At 39.2% G+C, this 22,984-nt stretch overlaps 1 protein-coding gene across 6 annotated transcripts in view; it reads right to left on the reverse strand.

The window, feature by feature from the left end:
- The window catches only part of WARS2 (tryptophanyl tRNA synthetase 2, mitochondrial), a 96,374-nt gene that overhangs the window by 50,281 nt on the left and 23,109 nt on the right, over positions 1–22,984 (reverse strand). For 4 of the 6 annotated variants that reach the window (XM_069602321.1, XM_069602346.1, XM_070289230.1 and 1 more), the window contains exon 2: positions 3,153–3,410. The exons of 1 other annotated variant lie outside the window; for it this stretch is intronic. In XM_069602321.1, coding sequence (XP_069458422.1) covers positions 3,153–3,410 — 258 coding nt within the window. The remainder of the gene's footprint in view (positions 1–3,152; positions 3,411–22,984) is intronic. One more of the 6 variants, XM_069602329.1, reaches the window with a different exon arrangement.

The raw sequence follows: 22,984 nt of genomic DNA on the forward strand, positions 1-22,984 counted from the left end.
TCCAAGCCAGGCTCCAGCAATACGTGCACCGTGAACTTCCAGATGTTCAAGCTGGTTTTAGAAAAGGCAGAGGAACCATAGATTAACTTGCCAACATCTGCTGGATCATTAAAAAAGCAAGAGAGTTCCAGGAAAACATCTATTTCTGCTTTATTGACTATGCCAAATCTTTGACTGTGTGGATCACAACAAACTGGAAAATTCTGAAAGATATGGGAATACCAGACCACCTAACCTGCCTCTTGAGAAATCTGTATGCAGGTCAGGAAGCAACAGTTAGAACTGGACATGGAACAACAGACTGGTTCCAAATAGGAAAAAGAGTACATCAAGGCTGTACATTGTCACCCTGCTTATTTAACTTCTGTGCAGAGTACACCATGAGAATCGCTGGGCTGGAGGAAGCACAAGCTAGAATCAAGATTGCCAGGAGAAATATCATAACCTCAGATATGCAGATGACACCACCCTTATGGCAGAAAGTGAAGAACTAGAGAGCCTCTTGATGAATGTGAAAGAGGAGAGTGAAAAAGTTGGCTTAAAGCGCAACAGTCAGAAAACAAAGATCATGGCATCTGGTCCTATCACTTCACGGGAAATAGATGGGGAAATAGTGGAAACAGTGGCAGACTTTACTTTTTTGGGCTCCAAAATCACTGCAGATGGTGACTGCAGCCATGAAATTAAAAAGACGTTTACTCCTTGGGAGAAAAGTTATGACCAACCTAGATAGCATATTAAAAAGCAGAGACATTACTTTGCCAACAAAGGTCCATCTAGTCAAGGCTATGGTTTTTCCAGTAGTCAGGTATGGATGTTAGAGTTGGACTATAAAGAAACCTGAGGGCCAAAGAATTGATGCTTTTCAACTATGGTGTTGGAGAAGACTCTTGAGAGTCCCTTGAACTGCAAGGAGATCAACCCAGTCCACCCTAATTGGAAGGACTGATGTTGAAGATGAAACTCCAATACTTTGGCCACCTGATGCGAAGAGCTGACTCATTTGAAAAGACCCTGATGCTGGAAAAGATTGAAGGTGGGAGGAGAAGGGGACAGAGGATGAGGTGGTTGGATGGCATCACCAACTCAATGGACATAAGTTTGAGTAAACTCCAGGAGTTGGTGATGGAAAGGGAGGCCTGGTGTGCTGCAGTCCATAGGGTCACAAAAAGTCAGACATGACTGAGCGACTGAACTGAACTGATGGAATCTAGAAAGACCGTATTGATGATCCTGCTTGCAGGGCAGCAAAGGAGACTCAGACTTAAAGAACAGACTTTTGGACACAGTGGGGGAGGACAGGGTGGGATGATTTGAGGGAGTAGCAATGAAACATATGCAGTACCATATGCAAAATCAAAGGCCAGTGGGAATTTGCTGTATGACACAGGGAACCCAAAGCCAGTGCTTTTTGACAACCTAGAGGGGTGGAATGGGGACAGAGGTAAGAGAGAGGTTCAAAAGGAAGGGGCATGTGTATACCTATGGCCCACTCACATTGATTCACGGCAGAAACCATCACAGTATTATAAAGCAATTATCTTCTAATTAAAAATAAATTATTTAATGAAAGAGTATCACATAAGGATCAAAAGAGAGCTTATATCAAAAACAGCTAAGATGGAGTGAAGATGGTATGCCTTGGAAAGCATTAGGTGACTCAAAAACTGGCTCTGATAATTACTAGACTGGCTCTGATAATTATAATGTGAGAGAGGGGTGTGAAGAGTTTAGATAGACATTGTTTCATGAAATATGAGAGGCACCATCTTTTCAGAGAAAGGGTAGGAATGCTTCCGAGGTGGGACAACCAGGAGGGTGAGACATCTAAGGACAGCTAGTATGAAGAAGGTAAGTCCTATGGAACAAGCACCTGGAGGGTAAGAATGATGCACAAGCAATACCTCCAAGTATTGGAATAGCAGTCATGTGGAAGACAGAGTTTATTTATTGTGTATTTTCAGAGAGAAGTTAAGTGAGTGGCTGAACATTACAGGAGGGCAGATGTTTGTTCAACATAAGCAAGTTCTTGATAACAATTAGATCTGTCCAAGATTCAATCTGTAAAGTCATATGTAAAGAAAGCCTTCCTGACTTTCCTTAGTGAAAAAGGAAACTGAGGTAAACTGCCTTTAAAAGTCATGTTAATGATTAGATTCTATTATTCTTTCAGATTATCTCTAATCTGGCAACAAGTTTCAGTTGATAACTGCATTTATTTTTTTGAAGATATTCTTCTCATTCATTACATATTTTTAAATGGTTGCTATGTGTGAATCATTACATTAAGTTCTGTGGGTGATTAAATATGCATAAAAATAATGAGTGTCAGAAGTTTATGGTCAAGAAAGGAGTTGTACACATGTATAACACATACCACACTTGCATACATGTTAAATTATGCCAAAACATGTATAACATACTATTCCTTGGCGGGGTTTGTCATCAGGTTAAAGAAAACATGTAATGTAAAGCATGATTCAGTTAAAACTCTCATCTTCTTTGCTAGGGAGTCTCTTAAGTGCTCTGTCTCTAGGCCAGATTATCCGCCTGTCCAAGAGCAAACTGATTCATCCACAGTAAAGATATGAGTCAAATATTCTGGCTTTGTTCTGAGGCCTTTCTTGGCTTGGACTCAATATACTGGATATCATCTTCCAATTTCCCAGCTAGCTCTTTCAAATCTTCTCAAAAGTTATTATACAAAGAATGAACAATAGGAATTATCCAATAGACTTTCCAAATACAATACCCAGCAAAGCAACACTGGAGTTATGTAAAACCATCAGTTACTAAATTCTATCCCTCATCACCAGGAAACTAATCAACAGCATGAATTCATCAGTTTGAATGCAACCCAATATAGAAAAACAATTCTTGAGTTCGAAGTAATAATGGGATACAATTTTTTGGTATATGAAGCATTATAAACTTCCCAAGTACAGTTCAGGAAAAAGCTGAAAATATTATTGCATTATAATAATACTCAATGATATGAATACAGGGAAAAATGAAACAGTTATATTTGATGAAGTCACCTTTGAATGGTCAAAAAAAAAAAAATCACAAACAGGAGCTATATAAACCACTGAATTTTTTCCTCAAATAATCTGAAAATAAAAGTTTTCTCAGTTCTAATCTGAGAAGCTGACCTGAGATTGCTGGAAAAGGATGCTCTTCTCTGGGTTTATGCCACAAGCGAGAAGAGCAGCAGTCATGTCCAAGATGCTCTGCCGGAGGATGGTTGGGTCTTGGGGGACAGTGATGGAATGTAGGTCAACAATACTGTACAGCACAGAGTCATGCTCGTCCTGTAACCTCACCCAGCTCTCAATGGCTCCCAGATAGTTGCCGAGGTGGGGGATTCCGGTAGGCTGAATGCCCGAGAATATTCGCTTCACGGCATCTTTCTGGAACAAAGGAGAACAGACAAAATTGTTTCTGAAGCAGAATCCATGAATCTGATGCCCATGTTACCACAGCTATGATGGCTACCCCTATTTTTTTTTTTAATGAAATCTGATAGTCATCATCCTTATGCATTTCTTTTGTTCCTACTTGGTGCAAACACTATGTTAGGTGCTATTAGGGGACAGAAGATGATAATATATATTTTTTTCTTTTTGTACTCAAAACCTTACAAATGCAAAGGCATATAAGGAAAGGTCTGTATCTTCAATCTAATTGGAGATAGAAGATATGCTTATGAAAATAAAAGGAACAATACAACATGACAACACAGTCATGACCAGTTTGGAAAGATAAGTAGTGGGGTACAGGCAGGAATTCCCAAGAGCAAAAATGACTGTGGTTCTGGTGGTCATTACAAAGACTTCAGACATAGAAGTGAAATTTCACTGGCAGTTAAAGAGGCTCCAAGGGTTTGTTATAACATGATTCACTCATTGTGCAGGTAAGGCAATGAAGGCCATAGCATTAGGGCTAAAGGTTACTACTACTTAATTCAGTTTTCTTTAAAAATAATTGCTGATATAATTCAATGTGCAGAATCTTGGGCTAAAATTTAGGAAATCTACATTTCTGATATCACTTCTTGACAAAGTTATTTAACATTTTCATGTTTTCGTTTCCTTTGACTTTTGATAAAATTATACTTGTTTTTTTTTAATTTCTTCAAAATAAGTTTTTAATTTTGCATAATTTTTAAATTATAAAATCATTTTTGACATGCTTTCCCACTGACCTAATTTGCTGTTATTGAAGTCATAATAGGAAGTGAGAAAAAAAATGTGCCTCTGTATTCGTAAGATTTTGCATGAAAAAAAAAAAAATTTGTTTGCTATACCATGTGGCTTGTAGGATCTTAGTTCCCTAACCAGGGATTAAACCTGTGCCCCCTGTGGTGGAAGCATGGAGTCCTAATCACTGGACTGCCGGGGAATTCCCCTGCAAATTTTTTTCAAAATATATTTTCTGTCCCTAATACAGAGTGAAAAAATATCATGTTTCCTTTTAATCATTTTGCATTCTAGAGTGAAAAACTAAAAATGAATGTATATCAATAAATGTGTTATAACTAAAAGGATCTGAAAAAATAAAATGCATCCTTATCATTTTTAACAATAGTAAAAATATTACTAAAATAGCCACAATTTACTAGAAAACTACTATGTTGCTGGTATTTATGCTCAATGCTTTATATGCATTAATGTATTTATCCCTTATAATATACAATATGGTAGGCATATGATTGCCTCCAATTTGCAGATGAGGAAACTGAGGTTCAGAGATATTAAGATATCGACCATGATCACACAACTCATACATGAGACTGCGATTTCAAGCCAAGTATCACGGACTGCAGAGCTCATGTGTGCTCCTTCCACAGGCTATCATGTTTTGCTTAGCCACCAGCTACTCAAACTTTTTACATTCATTGCATTATTTTGCAACTTCTCTGTTGCCAAAAGAAAAGTTATGGGTGAACAAAAAATATTCTTATGTTTACTAGTGTACAAGTTTCTCTAGTGTACATAGTTAGGAGGTGAATTGCTGGGTCATACGGTTCAGCCAGTAAAGAATCTGTCTGCAGTGCAGGAGACCTGGGTTCGATCCCTGGATTGGGAAGATCCCCTGGAGAAGGGAAAGGCTACCCACTCCAGTATTCTGGCCTGGAGAATTCCATGGAATCTATAGTCCAAGGGGTCGCAAAGAGTCGGACGCAACTAACCGATTTTCACTTCACTTCAAGGTATGCATTCAGTTCAGTTCAGTCGCTCAGTCATGTCCGACTCTTTGCGACCCCATGGCCTGCAGCACGCCAGGCTTCCCTGTCCATTACCAGCTCCTGGAGCTTACTCAAACTCATGTCCATCGAGTCAGTGATGCCATCCAACCATCTCATTCTCTGTTGTCCCCTTCCCCTCCCGACTTCAATCTTTCCCAGCATCAAGGGCCTTTTCTAGTGAGTCAGTTCTTCAAGGTATGCATATGTATTTTCAATTGTATTACAGTGTGCTGAACTGTTCCTAAGTATGCAGCTTCTATCACCAATTCCTGTTGGTCCACATCCTCACCGACACTTTGCCAGTAGTTTTAATTTTAGCTAACTGGTGATATAAGGTAAAAATCTCATTACAGTTTAATTGCATTTCTTTGATTATTTATTAGAGAAGCTGAGAACTCTTATGGTTATTGCTATTTTAGTAACCATATTGCTCTCCCCTGTGGAGAGCCTATTCAGGTTATTTTGTCTATTTTTCTGAAGTTGGAAAATGTTTTTATTGATTAAAGAATTTTTGTATATTCTGGATCCTACTATTTTGTTAGTTACATGTGTGGCCAATATAGTCTCTCCTTGTGTGGCTATTTGCTTTTTTGTTATCTTTTGATAAAGAGATGTTCCTAATTTTACTAAATATGTAATCTTGATTACAGATTTTTACGTCATAGAACAAATCTTCCCAAACCCCAAGTTTATGAAGATATGTGTATACATATATAAAACATATATGTATGTGCATGCTTTAAAGTTTTATCTTTCACATTTAAGTCTGTATCAATTTGGAGATTTCTACATATGGTGTGAGGCAAGCGTCTGCTTTATTTCCTCTCCTTTTAATTTTTCCCTATGTGGATACCTAATTATTCTAGCACCATTTATTGAAAAGATTGTCTTTCCCCACTGCTCTAGAATTCCACTTCAGCATAAATCAAATATCTCTATATGTCTGAGTCTATATCTGGTCTTTCTATTCTGTTTCATTGGTTCCCTGGTCTCTTTATCTATTTCTGTACCGGTATTACAGTTGTCTTTTTAATAAGTCTTGGGACCTGGTGGAACACGTCTTTCTGCCTTATTCTTCAATAGTATCTAAACCACCCTTGGTCTTTTACACTTCTCAATGCATTTTAGAGTCATCTTGTCAAGTTCTAACAGAAAAAAACCTGTTGGCATATTTGATTGGGATTACATTGAGTCCATAGATTGCTTTGGGGAGAACCAACATCTTTATAATACTGGGTCCTCCAATCTTGAAAACCATACAGCAAAAGAGAATTAATGCAAAACATGATGACTACAGTTGATAACACTGTGTTTTATAATTGAAATTTTCTAAGTGAGCAGAACTTAAATGTTCTCCCTCTCACATACACAAATATGTAAGGTGTTGGTTGTGGTAATAATGAGCTTGATGGGGGATCTTTTTTTCCTTAATTTATTTACTTTCACTTGAAGAATAATTATAATATTGTATTGGTTTCTGCCATATATAAACATGGATCAGCCATAGCTATACATATGTTCCCCTCCCTCATGAGCCTCCTTCCCATCTCCCACCCCATCCCACTCCTCTAGATTATCACAAAGCCAGAAAGGGGGATCTTTGCACAATATATATCAGGTTACCATGGTATATGTGCACTTTAAATATCTTACAATTTATTTGTTGATATATATCAACAAAGTTGAAATTTTTTTAAAAAAGAATGTAACATTTACCACAGACTTTATATATAATATTAGCTCCTAAGAGCTAATCTACTTCAGATATGTGAGTGCTAAGACTACTTACATTTTCCCCTTTCCTATTCCCTAGAATTTCAAATCCTATAAATAGTCTATTTTCCCCATATCTGCTTCTTTTCCTCTTTATTCTTCATATGACAACTATAAAATAGAATGCTACATCATAGTTCCATGATCCAGAATTGTGCTTGATCCAAACACTCAGGAGACCTAAAAGATTTGTGGCTCTGAGAATATGAAAAATACCTTTTAAGTAACCGAGACCAAATATGATTTGCACTTAGAATCATACACACACACACACACACACACACACACGAGGCCCTCAATGACTAACTCCTGAAATCATAATTTAGAGACATTATTTTACAAATAGTTGGTAGATGAGAACTGAGGCTGAGGGACAGAGGTGGGGGCTGGAGAGGGAGAAGGGGAGAAAGAAAAGAAAGGGAGAGAGAAGAGTTAGCGTAGAATAAGTACCTATCAGTGAGGCTTTCTCTAGTACCTTAGGACCATAGTAAGCCCTGGGTTCCTGATATGGGAGTAAGTAAAGGAGCTTTCAGTGAGGTTAAAAATGATTAATGGGCTTTAGGGACTGATTGATGAAGAGACAAAGCAAAGCAGAAAAACAAGCTCTGAACTTCATAAATGGAAAGGAAAAAAAAAAACCATCCAGAAATGCTTGACCTAAGATGAAAGGGAACTGTTTATGGTCATGTAAAAGATTATAAGGACCAGGACTATCAAGCTGGGGAAAAAAAAAAAAAAAAGAATATTTCCACACAAATTCCTCCATGTTCAGGAATTATCCCCCAGGACAAATGGAGACACTAATTCTTGAGAAAACTAGAAGAGAAAAGCACTAGAGGACAGACTGTGGGAAAAAAAGAATTGTGACCAGTGGGAATGAACTAGACATGATCTAATACATCTTTTTCATTCTCTAGTTTCTGTGATTCTATACATCCAGGCAGAGGGAATGATGTTATCAAGAAGTAAGAGCAACAAGAAATGGTTTGTTCAATTTTCCAGGAGCTATTAAGAAAATACAGGCTCTAAATGAGAACTGGATTCCTGGCCTTAAAAATATACAGAGAGTGTCTTGCTCTTCTGCGGTGAGTTTATGTTCCCGTCTGTTCGCCCTGCAAGAGTCAGCAGGCAGCCTGACGGCATGGCAGGGGAGATACGCCTGGTACCATGAAATCATGGGGCTGGAATGTGGCGTTTGGGTGGTGGGAGGATGGGGGTTCTGTGTTCAAAAGCAGGAGAGCTGGAAAAGAATGAAAATGAAAGGAGCAGGGGCTTCCCAGTGGATGGGAGGCAAACCACAAAGAAAACAGCTTCAAGACCAGCCCACAGGCGTTCACTCCTCAGGCAGGCTGGAGCATCAACCTTCACTCTCTTCGCAGTGCACAGAGACTAAAAGGAAGGTCCGTTTTACAAAATAAGTCTTCATTTTTACTTCAGATGTATTTCTTTAACAAAGGCCACTTCCAGTCAATGCAGGCCTTGGCTCATTTTGTAACAGAATTAGTATCACCAATGGGTAGCTTCAGCGCTGAGATTTGATATATTCCAGAAGAGAGGACAGGAGTTTGAATTTGAATCAGAGGGAGAACCAGTTTATCAATCTGACAGATGTAGCTCAAATCATTCCTGTTATAAGGGACCGAGCACATTCCAAATTTGTAATTATCATAACTTCAATGATTGCATCCAAAAGCAGTTGAAAAACCCCAAGCTGCTAATTATGGCAAAAGATAATTTTTCTAATCAACTAAAGAGAGCTTCTGATTTTATTCCTAAGTGCATAATATACATCCAAAAAAGCCTGCCTACAAGCTTAGAAACACTTTCAACTTTGGTATGGAGGTGGCAACCAAAGACTTCAACTAAAGATTTCAAGATTCTTATTACAAAGTCCTGCTTGTGTCCAGCTGAAGTATCAATTGTGTATTCATCATACCTGTTTTAATTATAGTCGATGGTAGATCAAAAACTTGGCTGAACAACCATCATGTCTACCTGGTTCCATGAAAAGCATGTTATCACAGACTGTGATTAGAAAGGAATCAGCATTATCAACTAATTAGGCTGAAAATCTCTTTTTGTAAATCTGTTTATTCTGCTAAATAAAAAATACAGCTTAAGGAGCTCTCTGTTAGGGCTTCTCAATTATCATGTATATCACCCTAAAAGGTATACCTAGGCCCCTTGCATATAATTTTCAACACTTCCTTGAAAATGTCTCTACCACCAACTAGTGATTTAAGAGCTGAAACATAGGAGACCCAGCATAGAAAAATAGCACTTCCATCCTGGCTGGGAGGATCCAGGTGCTTCTCTGAAGCTTTCTTTGGCCACGGCTCAGCATTGTTCTGCCACAGTCAGCGCTTTCTTTCAGAAAGCACAGAGAGCCAGGAGTCTGGTGAGAAAATGCTGACTCAGCACCAAGGGGGAGAAGAAAAAAAAAAACAAAACTGGGTTCATTTCTGCTTAGAAATGAAACCAGATGCTCAGACCTGAGAATCAATATAGTAAATATTAATTCAATATAAGAGAAAGCAGGTCTTATGTCACCCTCAAACCAGAAGCAATATGTAGGCCAGCAATTAAAACAGTAGGAAAAAATCATTATCAAAAAGAAGAAAAGAGCAGTGACTTTTCCATTAGACTGTGAGTTCCACAAGGGCAGAGAGGAGAAGCACTTACCACATATTGTTAGGCCAGGGAAGTAGTTTGAAAGGAATAAACTTGAGTTTTCACAGTTTTCTATAAACGTTTTTAAGCCACCTCCAAATTTTCAGAGCTGGGCACCTGTCTCCCACCCCACGCACTCTGCTGTCCTTCCATCACACAGCAGAATGCTTTCACAGACGTATTCTTCATTCTTGTGCTGAACTCAAGCAATCAGAAAGATTCCCTGGCACTTGCATGGACTTCACTGCATGTGACGGAGGCAGGAATTACTGGCCTTACTTTCCAGGAAGGACACTGGAAGGTTAAGTAACCTGCGCAAGATCACAGGCACGTGGTCAGATCTGAATCTCGGCTCTCAGAACTGGACTCGCCCACCTTCTCACTGGTCTGCGTCCAGGTTAGAACTTCTTGACTCCAAGGTTGGCCTGAACTTTAACTACTTTCACTCCCACCCACAGCTCCCCTCTCCACACACATGCTTCTCAAAAAAAGGGAAGGTGTGCTTTTCAGAAAGGGAAGGAGTTGTTTCCTGAGAGGCCCAGGTAACAGCCGGTGGCATAGCTGGGACCAGAACCCAGACCTCCAGAGCTAGACTCACCAGACCACATGATGCTTTTGTAATTATATTTATCACATTCTTTTCTCCTGCAGCTATTTCTTTTGTACCTCAGCATATCTTTGGGCTTATTTTCTTCATGCCTTTCTTTTCTGTTTTCTTTCTCACACATCAGTGAATAGCACCTCAGTCAGTGTCTCCCCATCAGATGATGAAATATAAAATCTAGGGACTCTGGCTCCTAGGAGAGAATGCATTGTCACCCAAGGGAAGCTAAGTTATGTTGAAATGCAAAGCTTATATGTAGGTATGGAATAATCTGGCAAGTCCTTCTAGTTTTTATTGGAAGAGTGACTCAAATATATTATCTAAATAAAACATAAATAATTATAACATGATATGTAGTGAGAAACACTTTTAATTTCTAACAATAATACTGCTTCTTAAACCAAATGAGCCAGGGTCAAATTCTTGACATAAACATCTTAACCACCACTACATAATTTATTTTTACACTGAATGGAACAGTAAGTACAGGCAAGAGATCAAGAATACTAAAATTTTTTAAGTCTAAAGAATGATCTGAAATGCTTAAGAAAATAGTTTTTCCCCATAAGAAAATTTGAACATTGATTTAAAGTGTTAGAGAAATCACTGCCTAGAAAGATACTTTTTTTTTTTTTTATCATTGCCTTTTTTGGTAAAATACAGGCTTATGCATGCATGCTTGGTCATGCTCAGTTCCTTGCGACCCTATGGACTATAGCCCACCAGGCTCTTCCATCCATGGGATTTTCCAGGCAAGAACACTGAAGTGGGTTGCCATTTCCTCCTTCAGGGGATCTTCCTGACCCAGGGATAGAACCCGAGTCTCATTTTCAAATGGAATATTCTTACTAGATATGTCCAACATGTAGAAAAGTCCAGAGAAAAGCTTGATGTACAGACAACAGTAGAGGCAGTGAAGGAGCCCCAGTAGTCTGCACCCCGTGGGCTCTTCTGCCTGCACTCCAGCCAGCCTCTTGAGGAGCTTCCTAGAGCACAGGTTTCGAAACAACTTGATTCAGTATATTTTCAAAATATTAATATGTTGTTGAAAAAATATTCCTCCTCAGGGTAACAGGAAATATACAGAAAAGAGATTTTTCACAAAAAAGGCTGGGACAAAAATGTAAATACCACATACACAGACTTAGCTGTATGTATACATCTTTTCCTTTGTTTCTCTGGGGTAAGGCTCGGACATTATGTGACCATTAATCCCTTTCCCAGTTGTCCTCCATTATCTTCCATGAGGAGCTGACCTAGTTACTTGCCATTCTTGTATTGCTCGTTCCCCTCTGCCCTGAGCCTGGATATCCTTCATCCTCGTCTCTGCCTGGAGAACCCCCCCGCCCATAGTCTTCAAGGCCAAACAATCTTTCCCTGATTTTAAACTTGCTAAATATACCTTCTCCCTACCAAACACACACATACACAGTCACTCTCTCCAAGCAGAACAGATCCTTCTTTCATCAGTTCTTCATTATTGCACATATCAACCTGGTAACTTAGTAAATATTTTCTTATTTGCTTAGTAAATATTTTCCCACCTAGAATATGAGCTCTCCAGGGCTGGGGCTGTCTTTTTCATCATTATATCCCTAGTACATAGCAGTGCCAGGTACATTGTGAGCATCTAATAAGTGTTAGTGGAATAAATGACAAATCGCCCACTCCTACCCCTGACTTTGGCTCCATGTAAAGGGTAAAATAACTATACACAAAATGAACCGAATGTTCCAGTTATAGGTAGTTCCTAAACAAGTTATGTTCATGCTTGAAAACTGGTTTTCTGAAACTCATAAACTCAATTCTTTAAAAGGCAGTTAAACTCCTGGAAAGCAGCCCATGGAAGCCTCATTGAACCCACAGTACTCCTGAAGGATGGTTTTAACAAGAGTATTTCAGCTGCACCTAAACACCATTCATAAAATTGTTTCTGTGGGAAAGTGAAATCCAAGTTCTATTTTGGGACACACAAGAACTACCTACCCAGTGGTGGCTCTGACTTCAGAGCAGAAAACACTTAAGAGGAGCAATCTGGTAGGAAGAGCAGGCTGTATTTGCATACAGACTTTTGAGACTAGTTTACGATTATTTGGAGGTGGAGGGGACGACAGAGGATGAAATGGTTGGATGGCATTACTGACTCAATGGACATGAATTTGTGTAAACTCTGGGAGTTGGCAATGGACAGGGAGGCCTGGCATGCTGCAGTCTCGGACACAACTGAGCGACTGAACTGAACTGAACTGGAGGTGGAGCAACATGTGGGAGCTGCCTTCAGCATTATCAGCATACCTGACACTGATATTGTGTGTATATGGTCTGCACCGGAGGTGGCTGCCCTGGCTGCCATTGTTGAGAAGAAAGTTCAGAAGGTTGAAGGCAGGTGCTGGAGCAGAGGTTCCCACTCTATGTCTCTGTACCTGCAATATCACCTGAATAGGGACCTTTTAGGAATGCAGATACCTGGGCTCCAATCCAGACCTACCAAAGGTGGGCTTATTCCAGGAGAAAACTTAAAGACTTATGCAAGCTGTGCTTTGACAAGCCTTCCAGGTGACTCTGATGCTTGCTCATTTGAGAGGGGCTTTGGGGGCACTCATATGTAGTCTTAAAATTCACTTCAACTACATAAAATGAGGTACAAATGAAAACATTCAAATAAAAGACAGAAGATACCTTTTTAAGCTACCAGTTCTCAATCTTGTCTACACAGTGATCACCTGGGAGCTTTAAAAAATATCAATGCCTGGGTCCCATCCTCAGAGATTTTGATTTAATCAGTTTGAGATTTGGCGTGAGAATAGGGAATTGTTAAAAGTTCCCTGTGTGATTCTAATGTGTGTCCAAGATTGAAAAACCACTGCTTCTAGCCAACTACTACATAATTACTCTCCAAAACTGCCAACCTGATTGGAAACATAGAAACACACACACATAAACAAACACATACACACACACGAACATACAAATGGACTACAAAAATGTGAAAAGTTCACTTGCTTATAGTTTACATTTCAAGGTAATAAAATCCCTGAGCATTTATGCATTAATCCACAGTCAAGGATCCCTTTGGCTTCAGGCAGAAGTTCAGCAAATTATGGTCAACAGATTATGAAGGTGTGGCTAGAGTCCCTTTGTTGCTGAGAAAAGACCAAGTAAGCACGCCACCTTCCACCATTAGGTAAACTTACTTGATAACGCCCAGTCTCATAAATCCTTATGGCTCAGGGATTCAAGAAGCTTCCCAGGTGGCACTTGTGGTAAAGAACCCACCTGCCAATGCAGGAGATATGAGATGCGGGTTCAATCCCTGGGTCGGATCCCCTGGAGGAGGGCACGACAACCCACTCCAGTATTCTTATCTGGAGAATCCCATGGACAGAGGAGCCTGGTGGACTTCAGTCCATGGGATCACAAAGAGGCGGACACGACTGAACAGCTGAGCGCACACACACACAATACTACAGACAGAGAAAAAAAAATTCTAAAGCTATTTTCTTGGTATAAAAATATTTCACCAAAAAAACTCTGACTATCCTAAATACTACTAGGTGAAAGAAGTCTCATTTTGCAGGACCCATGGCCCCCTTTCTCATCATCCAACTTGTAGACTGACACAATTCCCAGGGTTGTTTGAACAGTATTTGTTTCAGTTCAGACCCTTCTGTCAGCTCATTCTGTTAAGTCAACTTTAGAATAAGTTAGAAAAATGACAAAGTCAAGCAGTAAAATATGATGACTGTGATAACTTGTCTGGTTATTTATCGTGGTTAAGCAGTAGGCTTTAGCACCACACTGCCTGGGCTGAGTCCTGGCTTTATTACTTATATGGTCTTAAACATCTACAAAATGGGATAATAATATACCAGACTCACAGGGTAGATGCCAGGATTGTGATGAGTTTATTAGTGTAAAGTGCTTAGTGCCTGGCATGGAGTAAGTTCTCCAGAAGTTATCTGCTCATTGATGGAGGTCAAATTTTTAAGTGTTTAAATATTTTCACCCAACCATCCAACAACAGGGCTTCCTAGATGGCGCCAGTGGTAAACAACACACCTGCTAATGCAGGAGACACAAGAGAGACAGGTTTGATCCCTGCATTGAGAAGATCCCCTGGAGGAGGGCATGGCAACCCACTCCAGTATTCCTTCCTGGAGAATCCCACGGACCGAGGAGCCTGGCGGGCTACAGTCCATAGGGTCACTAAGAGCTGGACATGACTGAAGTGATTTAGTATGCACATATGCATTCAACATACAGAAATGTGTCCTACAGAAATACTCCTATTAGAATGTAAGTCTACCTGGCATTCCCTATATGACTAATGACAAAAGGGCTACAAGCAACTAAATGTCCATTAGGGAACATACTAAATAAACAGCAGTTTTATTTTTAAATGACAGTATACTATGCAACAGATAAGAAGAATGTAAGTACTAAGAGCACAGAGTGGAGATGAAGAGGCCCAACTCTTAAGTCAAAGGGCCAAATCCAATACCAGCTCTGTACATACGAGCTGTGTTTCCCCGTGCAAGTCACTGAACTTCCTCATAAAGTGGGTGTAATAATAGCACCCTCCTCAAGGCCTGGGAACAACGCTTAGCCCACAGTGGTTCTATACAGACATTTATTAAACAGACGACTGCTGACAAGGAAGGCGAATACACATTTAACTTAACAGTGGTTACCTCAAAGAGTGGGAATATGCAATGATTACCTTTTTGACACTCTTGTATTTATTTAACTCTTTTTAAGGACATGAACATTTTCTGTAGCCAAATTTAAAAAAATAAATGCCTGGTTTTACTGCATATGGCCTGACGATGATATAATTATAACAGTCTCATACCAACAGGAATGTTAGGTATTATCATTTTCATTTTACATAATGGGATATAAAGACATGGATAAAGTGAAGTGATTGATTAAGCTCACACATGAAGTTATTTGTAAGATGGAACTAGAGCGGAAACAACATAATGTAGTAGAAAACACATTTTGGGGATCAGACAGTCCTGTATCAGGTTCAATTGCTTCTACATATCCCAGCACTTTGTACAAATTCTTTAATCTCTCTGAACTTCTGTTTGATAATCTGAACAATGAGGTTAATAATAATAATGGCTAATATTTGCTGAGTGCTTACTATGTGCAAATACTCTAGCAAGAGCTATGAATGCATTATCTCATTTAATCCTTACAAAACGCCTTATGAGGTAGGTATAAACTCTGTTTTATAGGTGAGGAAACTGAGGCACAGAGGGGTTCAGTGAGCAGTGAATATCTAATAAATAGTGGAGTCAGGGCTTGAACAGAAGCAGATTCAGCTATACATGCTTCACTTAGCCCAGAGACTTGGTGCGCGCACATGAAGGAGAGGGACCCACTGCAGGACAGAGTGGACTCCTGGAACCACCAGTAAGCCCCCCTGTGAGACCAGACTCTCTGTAGATACTTCAGAGGGAGCGTATGAGAATACAACAAAGCACTCAATAAATCATTTGCTTTTATCCCTCTGCTTCAATAAATGATGCTACCGCCTAGTACAACCTCAAATCTGCTGTAACTTTACGTTCACATGAAGAACTTCTATGGGGATGCGTGACTCTCTCTCTTGTGCTGCACACAGTAAAGATAATTGCCCTGTGTACTTCTTGTTTTCCTTTAGAAGTGGTGGCCAGGACAGGGCAGGTGACAGGGCCAATGGCTCTTATTCATCTGGGCAGCAGCTTGGGTGCTAATTCTAAACACAGGTGGTGAGAGAGACCGCCAACAGGAAGGGGGAAGGAATCGCTGCTGACATGTGCAACTGGCAAGATTGATGGTTTCCCTCTCTCTTTCTCCCCAGTGCGTCGGCCTGGGGGCAGAGACGCAGGAGCTGCTGTGCTGGGGACAGTAAGATACACAGCGCAACGTCTACCTCGCGGCAACGCTGATTAATGAGACTGAAATGACACAGAAAACAGCCGGCGCTTCGGGAGGAGAATTCACAGGCCTTCCTTTCTTTAATGATTTCAACAAAAGCAGTTCCCATAAACAGCTGGGTTTGAACTGGAATACCCCGTGGTTACAGCAAGGCAGGGGTGTATTTGGTGGAATGTGTGGAGCAAAGGGTGAGGGTATAAGGGGAGTTTGTAATGAATTAAATTCACTTGTGATCACTGGGTACAAATCATAATGAATGAATTCCTTTCCTCTGTCTGTTTGGCTGAAAAATGTCATAAAGTTCTGGCTAAGATATTTACTTACCTAACCATGTAAAGAGGACATAGGAATACATCCACAAAGACTTTCCACCCCAATGAAGGCACTCATGTAGTTTTTTTAGGGCTGAGAGATGGTATCATCAATTTGTCATGTTTTACCACAGCTACATAATGTATGTACTAAAACACAATACTTTCTTTTTGAGAAAAGATGAATTTGAATACCAAATATTATTTCTAGTACTTAGAATCAACTATTTACAAGGTATATTCACTTGGATTTCCCACCAGCAGCTCTTCAAACTTAATATGATACCCAAAATTAAAGCTACTGACTCATAACCTTCCAGTAAACTGCCCACAAACCTGCTCTTCTGCATTTTCAATCGTGGCTAATGACAGAACCATCCACTCAGTCTCCCAAATGTAGCAGCCACCCAGATTCTTTTGTTTCCTTCACCAAATTCTGTGGGTTAAAATCCTGACTCCTTCAATCGCTAGATATGTGATCTTTAGCAAGTATTGGGTTGACCAAAAAGTTCATTTGGGTTTTTCTGGAACAGTGTATAGAAAAACCCTAATGAACATTTTGGCCAACCCAATAGTTGTGCCTCAGTTTCTTCCTCTGAACCAACATTTTAATAGTATTAATACTACTTCATAGGGTCATTATAAGAATTAAATATATTAGTACATAAAAAATGCTTAGAATAGTGCCTGGCACAAAGGAAGTGCTCAATAAATATTAGCTATGATTGATCTTAAATGTGCTCACTGCATTTATATACATAAAATTACGTGAGGTGGTGGATGTGTTAACTAACTTCATTGCAGTAACCACTTCACAATATATATGGGTAACAAACCATCTTGTTGTTCACCTTAAACATACAATATGTCAAATTTATCTTAAGCTGGAAAAACATCAGCTGTTATTATTAACTTTACCTAACCAATTGCTAAATCTTCAGGGATAGTTTCCAACACAATTTCACTACTCCCTCTCCATCAACAGTCTAATCTGCAATCACTTCCCCTGTGCTGTTTCAGTGGCTTCTGTCTAGCATCGACATCCGCCATATCACTATCTGAACTATCTTTTTAAAAGAGTGAATCTCCACTGGTTTGTCCTTTTCTACAGAGTCAAGTCCAAACCCCTCAAGTTAGTGTATAAAATCCTTCATAATCTGACTTCACACACATACAGGTAACAGACCTGGCAGGGGCCAGTAGCTCCCTGAATGAACCCTAATTAAGCAACTGAGAAGTCTCATTAGAAACTCCAGGTTAATGATTTATAGTTAATATTTTATAACATGCTATTTTTCATTTATCATCCTTAGCATCAGAGCCAGTATCATATTCAATTAAAACCACAAGAGCAATCTTCAGGATCTATAATTTAAAACCCAAATGTAAAAAATATTTATATGCCAACTGATATTATTCTAGGTCAGATTAAATTTAGAGCATTTCCATTGCTGGGTGTAGTGGGTTGAGTATGTCTCTCCACCAAATTCATGTCTATCTAGAACTTCAGAATGTGACCTTACACGGAAGTAGGGTCTTTGCAGACGTAATTAAGACGAGGTCATACCAGATTAGAGTGGGACCTAAATCCAATGACTACTGTCCTTACAGAGAGGAGACAACACATAAAGATACAGAGGGTTTCGGTCATGTGCCGAAGGAGACAGAGATGGCAGTGATGTAGCTGCTAGTCAAGGAACACCCGTGTTTGCAACAAGTCACCAGAATCTAGTAAAGAGTCCAGGAAGGATTCTTCCCTAAAGCCTCTGCAGAACAGCACGGCCCTGCTGACACCTTGATTTCAGACTCTGAGCCACCAGGCATGTGACAGGATACATTTCTGTTGTCTTAAGCCATCTGGTTTGTGACACAGTTAATGCAGCCTTAAAGAATAATACACTTGGATAATGTGGTAAACTAATACGATGAGTCTTTCAGGGTCAGTCTGTTAGGATACTGAGCTTCTTCTCCAGAGCTGCCCAAGCCCATGCTGGGGCCAGGCAGACTAGAACACGAGCATTCTGCATTGGCTATTGTGACTGGCCAGACCATAACCGCACATACGCAGGTAGTGGTGCTGAGGTCAGGAAGCATTTTTATTAGGCTCAGTTCAGTTCAGTTCAGTTGCTCAGTCGTGTCTGACTCTTTGCGATCCCACAGCACACCAGGCCTCCCTGTCCATCACCAACTCCAGGAGCCTACCCAAACCCATGTCCATCGAGTCGGTGATGCCATCCAGCCCACATCAAATAAACAAATAGCTAAAATCAATGACAGGGATGTAATGAGTTGCTGTTACTTTGTTCTGGGAAAAACCAAAGGTCTAGGATCATATTTGCATTGCTTCTATGAAATTACTGTATATAGTTAGCTTTGCTCCATTTATTCCTTCCATTTAAACAGTAGATCTGAAATTTCCCCACACTAAATAATAACTCGGAAAATGTAAACTTACTCTTAGCAAATACCATTTCCTTTGGTCCAAAAATATTGATTGTGCACCATTCTTCTGATGAAGCAGTATGACACATACTATTTGAAGAAAAGCGATAACAAACCTAGACAGCATGTAAAAAAAGCAGAGACATCACGTTGCAAACAAAGGTCTATATAGTCAAAGCTATGGTTTTCCCAGTAGTCATGTATGGATGTGAGATTTGGACTATAAAGTCTGAGGGCTGAAGATTTGCTGCTTTAGAAGTGTGGTGCTGGAGAAGACTTTTGAGAGTCCCTGGGACAACAAGGAGACCAAACTAATCAATTCTAAAGGAAATCAGTGCTGAATATTCATTGGAAGGACTGATGCTGATACTGAAGCTCCAATACTTTGGCCACCTGATGCGAATAGCCAACTGTCTGGAAAAGACCCTGATGCTGGGAAAGATTGAGAGCAAGAGGAGAAGGGAAAAATAGAGGATGAGATGAATAGATGGCATCATTGACTCAATGGACATGAGTCTGAGGAAACTCGGGAGAGAGTGAAGGACACGGAAGCCTAGTGTGCTACAGTTTATGGGGCTGCAAAGAATCAGACATGACTTGGCGACTGAACAACAATAACAAACACTGCTGTTCTCCCCCGAAAGGGCTTTTTTCTTTCTTTGAAACCTTAAGAGATTATTTTTTGGCATAATGACCCCGGCCCAAATCATTCTGAGATACAAGTTTTCTTAGATAATAAACCATGAACTATTTCTCTTAAAAACTAAGAAAACATATCTATAATCTTTCTTTGAAGCTCTTTAGAAAGATTTTTTTTTTTCAGCTGTGCCATGTGGCTTGTGGGATCTTAGTTCCCCAACCGGGGGTTGAACCCGGGCTTCAGCAGTGAAAATGTGGAGCCCTAACCATTGAACCACTAGGGAACTTCCTAGAAAGAATTCTTATAATGCTTTGTATGAAATAAACTTGGGGGGAAGAAAGGTAAAATTCACATTCGGAAACCAGTGTCAGCTGATCATTAATTCACCATTCCTCTTTATATTTGAAAGCTCTCAGGAAGTTATCAATGATAGCCCATAATGTTGAAGAACAAATAATCCAACATATTTTCGGCATGCCACATAGTTTCCTGCTTGTCACATTTTTGAGCCTCTTATACAAGTTCTGAAAAATCTGGTAACTTATGCAGATCCAGAGGCTGTGTTGTCAAAGAAGTGTCAGCATAGAGGTCATTTCAGAGTTTCCAATTCTTTATACTTATTAATGTGTGTCTGACTTTTCTGAAACCCCATGGACCGTAGCCCGCCAGGTTCCTCTGTCCATGGGATTTCCCAGGCAAGAATACTGGAGTGAGCAGCCGTTTCCTTCTCCAGAAGAATCTTCCTGACCCAGAAATCAAACTCACATCTCCTGTACTGTAGGCAGATTCTTCACCTCTGAGCCATCAGAGAAGACCCACTCTTGTTATTAAACCTTAGGGTTTTTCACAGTTGAGTTTTTAGCCCTTCCTTTAAAACCTCACCACCATCACATTCAATTTTCCATTTATGTTTAATGGAAATGTCATAGTTCTGATTTGCACACACTGTGTGTGTATACATGTACAAAATAACTCTGCATTCCTTAGTCAGTTGTCTCATTGTGCCCAATGAAATTCAAGACTATTTCTTTAATTAAGGGAGACTTGTTTTTTCTAATTGTTCATACAAATTGATGACATTTTTTTCATTCTGCTTTAAACTGTCCCATCATTTATCATCAACTAAGCTGAAGAAACATTTATCTCATTTATAAAGTAATACAGTATCATAGTTTCATTTCTCTGATTCCAATTATTTTATTTGGAATTTGTGCATTTTTGTGCTGATCAAGTTGTAAAATAGAAACCAAAATAATTATTCTCCTTTATATTTTAGTTTGATTTTCAATTTTAAAAACCTACCTTTATTCATCAGTGAATATTTATCATGTCCCTTTTGAAGTAAACACTGTTTTCCAATAAATTTCCAAATCTGACTATTTTTACATAGTTTATATACATATAAGCATATTCTATTTTTATAAACATACTTTAAGTCAAAAATGAAAAATTTTCAACAACTTCACCACATAGCAGCACTCACTTTCAAATTGTAATGATTTTAAATACAATTTCCCTTGGCATTTTTGAGACCCTTTCCTCTTCAATTGGAAATTTTTTTGTGGCACATAATTCTTTTTTATGACTAAATATTAGTAAGTAAAAATAATTAGTATAAGTAACAGAATATTCCCATCTTCAACAGTTTCAATCAGATGGCTTGAAAGTACATCTTCAAAGTAGTACCTTATTTTTCAACTACTTAGATGACAAATTACTATATACTGAATAATGACTAATGATTAAATACTTGGTACCACAAACGACACTGGTGTTTGCCTCAGTTCTTGGACGTTTTTGTGAAAAATAACACTAACTTATTTTTTATATTACTATGAAATAATCATAGTTATTGAGAAAGTAACTGCAGATGCTTGTGCCATAACCATCAAATAATGAAGAGCGAGAAATGTATGTACCACGTAAAACAAAGCTGTTTTGTGTAGACAGGCAGAACCCCAGCTGTGTGAAAAGGATGCTATTGAAATGTCATCAGTTGAATTATACCAAAGTATAATATATAGATGATTTTCTTTTTTTATTTTCCATCTTGATGACAATTTTTTTTAAAAAAAGCACTGTTGGAGAATAAATAACCCAGTGACCTATTAGAAGAATTACATAACAAAGTATTTTGCAAGTTCTCTTGTGTTTGTAGCAGTTTTGCTGGCTCCTATCCCACCAGCATTGATGACTTAAGAAGACCCAAGAAGACTTAAGAAGTTAAGTGTATTTTCTCAGCCTTTTTTTCTCACTGCTTCACTCCATGAATTGTCTACTTCTTTTAGTTACCTGAAGAAGCTATATTCTTTCCAAAATTGAACCTTTGCACATTCACTTCTCTCTGCCTGGCGTGCCTTTCACCTGCCAAATTTCAATTTATCTTTTAAGACTCAGTTCAATTGTCACCACATTTATGAAGTCTTCCCCAGCTTCCCTAGGTTTAAGCTGAGTTAGTTGCTCCTTTAAGTACCCACAATGCTTTGTTCTCCCTCTAGTCCAGCATTTGATTGGGCTGTAATTTACTTTTCCAGCAACTCTGCTACCCTCACCAGCCAGTGAAATTCTCACGGGCAAGATCCATGTTTCTTAACATTCTTCACATCAACAGAGTAGAGGTTTAATATATGTACATAAGTGAGGTAGAAATGAATACTAACTGTATGACACTTCCACAGTGCAGGAGCTGGAAGTCTGGTCTTATCTTACTCAGCATCCCCAGGGAAGAAGAGAATGAGGGAAGGACATTCACAAGACTAGAAGGACATTTTCAAATTATCCTTTCCCAGGTTCCCTATGCATCTTTTAGTCAACAACATCTACAACTATCAGAACACCTTTCCAAATTCTTAATGTATGGCAATCTTTTTAAGATCTTTTTGATTCTTTATTTAATTTGTTACAGTCTTATTTCTGTTTTCTGTTTTGGTTTTCTGGCCCCAGGGCATATGGGATCTTCACTCCTTGACCAGGAATCGAACCTGCACCCCCTGCACTGGAAGGTGAAGTCTTAACCACTGGACTGCCAAGGAAGGTCCTGTATTGCGATCTTAGCTGAATCTTTAATAACACACTATTAGAATAAAATGTGCTGAAAAAATTATTTCTATGAACCCTTGATAAAGTTGTTCAACTCTGCTCAAAACGTAAGCAATCTTACTTTAAGGTTTAGAATGGATTTTATGTGATAATTTCCTGATTTTATTTTAACAAGGTACAGTTAGAAGGCCATTTGCAAGTATACAAAGAGCTCACAGTGTAAATTCAATTTGATTTTTGACTAGCTCTGCCCTTAGGTAGAGTGTGTCTACCCTACAATACAGCACTATTTCCTTTTTCTGGAAGAGGCAGCGTGCACTGTTCCCACC

Source organism: Ovis canadensis, chromosome 1, assembly GCF_042477335.2.
Source record: "Ovis canadensis isolate MfBH-ARS-UI-01 breed Bighorn chromosome 1, ARS-UI_OviCan_v2, whole genome shotgun sequence".
NCBI lineage: Eukaryota > Metazoa > Chordata > Mammalia > Artiodactyla > Bovidae > Ovis > Ovis canadensis.